The 7500-nt window shown below is 41.1% G+C and overlaps 2 protein-coding genes across 2 annotated transcripts in view; one reads left to right on the forward strand and one right to left on the reverse strand.

Moving 5' to 3' along the window:
• The window catches only part of LOC137970651 (uncharacterized), an 11502-nt gene extending 7881 nt beyond the window's left edge, over positions 1-3621 (forward strand). The window contains exon 5 of the mRNA XM_068817177.1: positions 899-3621. Coding sequence (XP_068673278.1) covers positions 899-900 — 2 coding nt within the window. The 3' untranslated portion in view covers positions 901-3621. The remainder of the gene's footprint in view (positions 1-898) is intronic.
• A 107-nt stretch (positions 3622-3728) lies between these two features.
• LOC137970650 (4-hydroxybenzoate brominase (decarboxylating)-like) overlaps positions 3729-7500 on the reverse strand; it is a 5853-nt gene continuing 2081 nt past the window's right edge. The window contains exons 2-3 of the mRNA XM_068817176.1: positions 5554-6320; positions 3729-4677 (exon numbers count right to left, since the gene is read on the reverse strand). Of these exons, the coding sequence (XP_068673277.1) occupies positions 3737-4677; positions 5554-6307 (1695 nt within the window). The 5' untranslated portion in view covers positions 6308-6320 and the 3' untranslated portion in view covers positions 3729-3736. The remainder of the gene's footprint in view (positions 4678-5553; positions 6321-7500) is intronic.

The following is a 7500-nucleotide window of genomic DNA, read 5'->3' on the forward strand; positions in this document are numbered from 1 at the left end:
ATCTACAATCAGCTCTGGCCCGGCATAAGCTAAGAGCAAAAGAATATGATAAAGAAATAGAGAGAATCCCCATGTTTGGCAAACATTTGAGATCTGTTGTCAGTTCTTTGTCGCACTACGTGGTTAACACGTGGTTAACGACGACACCTCATTGGTCAGTTGGCGAGAAAGTGGAACGCAAAGTCATGGGAACAACGGACATTAACAAACCTTCGCTGCATTGGCGAACGCAATCTGAAAATAAATTTTAAATAATTCTCTTGGGGTACAGGAATTTTCTCATTTACTTCATAGTCTCTTGCTGAGAGTGATGTGAGCTAACCTTCATTCCTCTAGTCCTACGACGTTTTATCAAGAGCCAGTTTATTTCATGGAACTGGATTTTTGTCACTCAAGGAGAATGGCAAAAATGACCGGTTCTCTTCTGACCAGAAACCCGCTTGCGAACCACTACAGTTCTTAGTCGGCATCCACGTGATGAGACGACCATTTTGGTGTACAAAACAATGGAAAATGGCCCCGCACTTTTTGCATAATTATAATAATGGAGTCAAAAGCATTGTTCTGCACACCAACAGGGCTGTGACGTCAGATGTAAACCGTCAATAGCTGGTGGGTAGAAAAAAAAAATTCCAGAAAGGAACAGTTGAACCTTAGTTATGAATTTTATTTTCGTTTGGTTACTTTATTCAGGTCTTCGATTACACTTCTATGCATGATATAGACCGTAATGTATCTCCACACAACAAAGGTGCATGTAAAACAATAAAAATGCAGGAATTGATATCATTTTAATATGAAGGATAGTTTTTCTTGTGCCCTTTCAGAGTGACTGACTATTTTCCACTAAATTACTTTTTAGTTTTTAATTGACTGTAATTTTTTTACTCCGTTGCAGAAAACAGACGAGGCAATGATGAATACAAAGAATTACGAGTAACCCATTAGTTAAACTGATTATGTACTGAAGCGCAAACAACCTACAAATAACGTAACTTCGCTTTACCCTTTGTTTTTCTCTTGTATTGAAGACTTCTTCAATTTCTCGCTTAAGCTGATTCACCTTATCTGATGCTCGTTGAAATTTTATCAAACGCTGGTAGCATTTGTCCCTACAAACGAACAAATCGCTATTTTCTGAGTAGCGACTCACGTCCACAGATAGTGATGAACGAATGACTCCAGCAATGTCGAGTGAACGTTTTCCGAAAATGAAAATTTTGTTGTTCTTGAGAGAATCTGATGAACAAATGAAGCACCTAGAACTGCTTTCTACCAATTTTTTGGGAGTTTCATCCATAGGGATTCTCTGTGATATCTGGAAACTTTTTCGCGCGGGAAACTGACTTCAATGACAAATTACTGATACGTGATTGGTGGATTCAGAAAGGAAAGGGAAAGGGAAAGGAATGTGGTTCGGGTTTAAGCAGCCGGTTCTTTGGGGGGAGCGTTGCGTGACATCCAAAAAACGGCTGCGAAGGAGACTACATGTTTGCAAGCCAATGCGACATTTTTGGAACATTTTTAAATGTATTTTCCCATGGAGATATTTCTAAGACATTTTTGATTTGTCGTGAAAAATGTTTCTAACAAGGTTTACAGTGGCTTCAATTAAGTGTAATCCTGCTGGATCAATTCTGGTATAAAATAGCGATTCCTTACTGTATGGGCGATATTTATCAATTACCCTAACCCTGAAATGGAAACATTTCGACTTCCGGTCACAGAACAGTAAACTAATGTTTACCTCGTGATCCGCTTTGAAGAAAGCATTAGACACAATTTTGGGTTCAATTCAAGTATTTCATTAACAATCAAGCCCACAAACAGTGCATGAACTGTGTTGATGCCTGTGGCTTCACATTTGCTTGAAAATTGCCCTTAAATGTTCATTTGCCCTTTATTTTCACATCATTTGGAAGTAACATCGAAAACTTAGTTACATTCGTTTGAATCTAGAAATTAACTGCATGATTAACTATCTAAATTTCTCGTAATCGTTTGCCATAAGCTATATGAATCCGTATAGCAGTTTACTTTATTTCTAAGAAGTTGGTCAAGTTTCAATGGCTTATAAACAGTTATATGTTGGTCTAGACTTTCCGATTGCTGTTACGTTCCTCCATTTTAATATTAATAGTATTTTAAACCTTGCAAGTAAACACGGTTTCTTTGGGAGATGAAGTACTTTAAAAACTCACCACTGAAAATCTTTTCTATTGGTGGGCTTACAAGGGCACCGTCTCGACCTATGAAACTAGCATGTATTTGTTGCAGGTAAAATCCGGTCTCAGGTTGAATCCGTGTCGACCTATATTAAATTGGTGATCCTCCTTTTACCTAGGTTGAATATGCACTCAGATCAATGGAAGAAACCTTTTAAGGAACCTAAATTTAAGCCCAAAGAAAAATTAGTTTCAGGTTAGGATTTAGTTTTACTTATTATATATGGCTATCAATTATGACTTATTATACAAAAAGTAAATGATGAAAAGAACTGAGTTTGGTTGAGCATGTTCATCGTTGTAGTGTAGTGGTGAACTAAGCACAGGAGTATAAACCTGGAGGGTACGAGTTCGACAACCGGTAAGAGCATACTACAGGAGCTTTTACCATTTGTCAACAAAAACCGAAAATTCCGGTTGGAAATTCAAATGGTACATTTCACCAGAAAGTTTCCCAAAAAGATGGAAATCCTCAGACGTATTCCTCTTTTCCAGTTCCAACCGAAATGAACGAAAAATTCCTCTACCATTTGTAAACTCCCACTCGACCCGGTTCACTTCGGCCTCTCTTCCCGCCTTTCGATGCAGATGCAGCCGGCCGCCATTTTGATTTGTTGTTGTTTTCTTCCAGCCGCGAAAAACTCGGGCCTGGCGAAAACGCCACACCCAGGAAATCCTGTACCATTACGAGCGTTCCATTCCAACCGGATTTTCGTACAAATGGTAAACGCCCCAGTTCTTTGTTCCCTTACTATGTTGTAAATTAAAGTCGAGGCTGAATGGATAAGATGGTGAGAAATATTATGAAGATGTGTTGAGATGCGTAAGACTGTGCTGCCTTTGTAATTACATCTGCAAATGGTTAGACTCTCTAGTCTTCTCGGATAAGGACGATAAGCCGGAGGTCCCGTCTCACAACCCTTCAATGTTCATAATCCTGTGGGACGTAAAAGAACCCGCACACTTGTCGTAAAGAGCAGGGCATGTAGTTCCCGGTGTTGTGGTCTAGTCTTTCTGGTCTGGATAGGGTAGGGTGGAGCACCTCGCATAGGACCTCGAGTCCTGTTCGTGCTCCTTCCCTCTGGGCAGGTTTGCCCAGTAGAAGAGACAAACCAGATGTCTCGTAAATCGAAGGTACAGGTGTTTTCAATTCCTTTTTCGGGGGTTCATAGCCGTTTTAAACTTGGTATAGTGCATATTCAGCTTAAGAAAATCATGTTGAAGATCACCAAAAACGGAATCAACGGTATTTGACCGACAACATATGGAACTTCAAAATTAAGAAATGCCTACAAAATGAAAAAACAGTTATAAGAGATATAGGTCGGTTTAAAAACGAGTTACCCTTAAATTAAATGGGAGGACAGAACCGATCTAAAATTAGTATGCGTCCTCAGCATGTAATGTTTAGTAGCTCCATGACAAAGCCTTTAAGGGAGATTTAAACAGTTTACGTGTTCTCTATCTTCGTTACTCATCTAAACTCATCAACTCTCAGCTGACGCACATAGTCAGGCTCTTGTGGTGCTATCAAACAGCAATCTCTTTGGAGTTTGCCACCAAAAATCTAAGAAACGAATCGGACGAGAATCCCTAATCCGCTTCCACCATGTGGCAATCTGAATCCTGCGCTTGATATTACTCAGTATGTCAAGCCAGAAATCGAACCAAATAAGTCGCAGAAAAATTATGAGCAACAGATGCAGTGGAGAGAACGTACCGGATGCTTGGTTCCTTAGTTGCTGCAAGGCCTTGGCCTGGCATTTTGGGTCATTGAGACGGAACGAAGAACCATCGTATGGAGCGAACAGTGCCATAATGGCTGCTCTAGGATTTGCTTTGAACAACGCCCAGTAATCTGGCATAATCCCGCATATTTTAGCTACGTCGTCGCCGTAAGTGTAGGCTTCAACTAAAGTCGACAACCTGCGAGAAGAATCTTTGAAGAAGTCGTCCCAAAAACGCCTGTCATTGACAGCTACTTTCTGCCTCTCATCACGTGATGGAAGCTTACACCTCCCTGAAAACACTCTCGATACGAAAAAACATTGTACTTCAGCCAATGTAATCAACGAGCCGAGAACCGGCCGAACGTATCCGATGAATGCTAACGTCGGGTCCTCGACATTAAATACATACTTATAATTGTCAGTCAAAGGAATATCTCTAATAGAAGAAGGTAGCATAGGGAAATTTGCCCTGTATCCAGTACACTGGATGATCACGTCTACCTCTTCTTCGGTGCCGTCACAAAAAATTACCCTTTTCCCTTGGACGCTCTCGATCGCACCTTTTGGGATGCAGTGCTTGTAATCAACCTTGTCTAGTACGTGACCATTCTTGTTGATGACAAAATGAAAAAACTTGGCGTCGTTCTTCCACTCGGGGATTCCATGCCCTTGATAGGCTAGTAGGGATCCCATCGCTGTCCATTTGCAAATCCAAGCCAACCCTACATTTAAAAAAAAACGTCAAATGTTAGTTGTTAAAATTCCTATCAGCTGATTCGATTCAGTGGAACGGATCACGGATCGACATGGTAGCCGCTTATCTAAATTACACATAAATTCTATAAAGCAATAAAGCCTAAAAACGTGCTTGTGGCCTCACAAACAAACAAGGAGAATTTCTTTTCAAAAGTGATCATTTTGCCAATTCGACCCGGGAACTTCTATGCACATCTAATCGTCAGACCAAAGGGAGAACAGGCAGTGATGTGACATCGCAGTAACAGCGAAACAGAAATCAACTATATCTAAATCAGCGAAAGCAAGATGAAAAAGCGGCGCTCACGGAGAGTCATTGACTGTCATTGTCAGTGATAGCCTGTTCCAGGCTCTCAGATAGTCGAGAAAACGAAAAGAACAAGCCCCCACTCGCTTTTCACGCGCAGTTCTTTTCGTTTTCTCGACTATCTGAGAGCCTGGAACAGGCTATGTCAGTGACTGAAAAAAAGAGACAAGAAGAGGAGGGGTTACTGGCAAAAGATGATGCTCAGACGGAAAGAGACGACAAAAAAAATTTAAAGATAGCAAAAGAGGAAGTGGCATGATATTTTGCGGATTTTATTGTTACCAGAGACCTTTTAGTTCCGTAATGACCTTTACAACACTGTATTATGACACTCAGTGGCTTAACAGTGAACGATGGCAAGTAAAAATCATGTGAGGGACGTTATGGTTTGTGACATGAATAACCATGAGAAGGAAACGGATGAAAAACTCATGAAAAAGGAAAAACAAGACAGTGACAATGTTGATAAGACGGGTACTCTGTCCTTGGGAAAGCAAGAACGTTGACTTTATTCTTCGGTTTTGAATTAGTTTACCTGGCTTACTCTTCGTGAAGGGAGCAATGAACTTCATCACTCGTGATGATGCCTTGTCCAGGGCTTGGGGCTGTCGGTTTGGCAATATCTTGGAGAACTTACGGAAAAAATGCATCCCACGTGGTATACTCCATGTGAGGCGATCAACATGTTCGCACCATTCCTCAACAACGTCACTAGCTGTCTCTCCTCCACCAATCAACATCACTCGTTTACCCTTGTGCCCGGGGTCAAATGACTTGAGCTCTGAACTGTGTCGGATTTCGCCCTCGAAATCTTTAAGAATCGTTTCTTCCAGATGTCGGTTGGGGACTTGATTACAGCCCGTAGAAATTACCAGGTACTTGCTATTGAACACTTGACCATTTTCACACTCCACTTTCCAAAGATAATCATCTTTCGAAGCCTCCTTGACAGCATGATCTAATAGAATATGCGGCCATAGTTCAAACGTATCACAATAGGACTTCAAGTAGCGCAAGATGTCGTCATGTTTCGGAAAATCTCCAATCTTCTTAGGCATCGGGAAATCAGACATTTCTGTAACTGCTGATGAAGAGGTTGTTTTGGTTGATTCCATGACTGTGACAACATCAGGATCCTGGGTAAAACACCACAAGCCTCCTAGGTCACAGCGTTTTTCTAAAGCTACCACCGTCAGTTGTTCCTCTAGCATGTACTTGCACGCCATAAGGCCTGACCAACCAGCACCAATGACAATAACATCTCGGATATTTTCCTCAACTTTGTGCATCTTTTTTCAACGACTTAAAAAACAGAAGAACAAATCATTATCAGAAACGAAATTCTCGTCCTTTGGAATGAACGTCAGATACTATCCTCAAAGAAAAAGGCTATCCTTGTGCCCCATTCTAACGTAGGTTGGATAAAGGAAGAGATTAATTAAAACTAATAAACAGTACAAGCCACATGTACAGACAAACGTGACAAGGGGACATAGAATCAAAAAAGAAACCTTTCGATGTATTTCAGAACGAGTGCGACTAAGCCGACTTCTCTACATTGATTTTTCTTAAAGGAATACCGACCTTCGAACTTACATTGCTCGTGCTTCTGTGTAAAGGTCAATAATAGCAACCTTCAAATTTGATTATAAGCACGAGTTCCAAACTTATGGCTTAGACTGCGAGCAGGTTTAACAACGCAAAATGTTGAAAAGCGTATCGTCTACCCTGTATTCACAGCCCCGGGATACCACCGTCCCCTGTACTTGCGTTGCAGGTGCCGCGTGGCATTTTACCGATAAAAAGTTGTCTATATTATGTCTTGGTCATTTCAGTGTAAAAGTAAAGTAAAGTCTCTGCTTACGAGCCAGAAGGTTCATCATCAGGCCGGCACTTATCTCCGGTTTCATTAGCATGAAGCGACTAGGAGTATTTCTACTCCCCCCTGGATGGAATACTAGTCCATCGCAGGGTTACCCCCAGCATTTCGCCGGTACCCATTTATACACCTGGGTGGAGAGAGTCACCGCGAGAGTAAAGTGTCTTGCCCAAGAACACAACACACTGTCCCCAGCCAGGACCCGAACCCGGACCACTCAGTCGAGTTGACTGAGCACTCTGACCATGAGGCCACCGCGTCATTTCACTGAATTTAAGCCTTTCCTTGTTTTACGTGATGTGGAATTGGAATCTTATAATCAACATCCTTTCATAAGAGACATTTAGTCGTCCGTTTGTCATGTTTCACTTCCGTTCTTTATTAGTTAAGTTGGTTACCGTTATTGTGGAACCGGTGCCTTTTGAGCTTTCGATGATTAAGTATCATGCATGCAACTCTTTACTACAATGTAACTATATTTCTTGGTGGTGATAAAAACCTTTAAAAATTGGACGCTGTCTGCAATGCAATTTCTGTATCGCTTTATACGTCCTGCATATGTATATAGAGACAAAAGTATTCTTTAATTTACTATTCGCAACT

The sequence above is a fragment of the Montipora foliosa genome, chromosome 9 (assembly GCF_036669935.1).
Source record: "Montipora foliosa isolate CH-2021 chromosome 9, ASM3666993v2, whole genome shotgun sequence".
NCBI lineage: Eukaryota > Metazoa > Cnidaria > Anthozoa > Scleractinia > Acroporidae > Montipora > Montipora foliosa.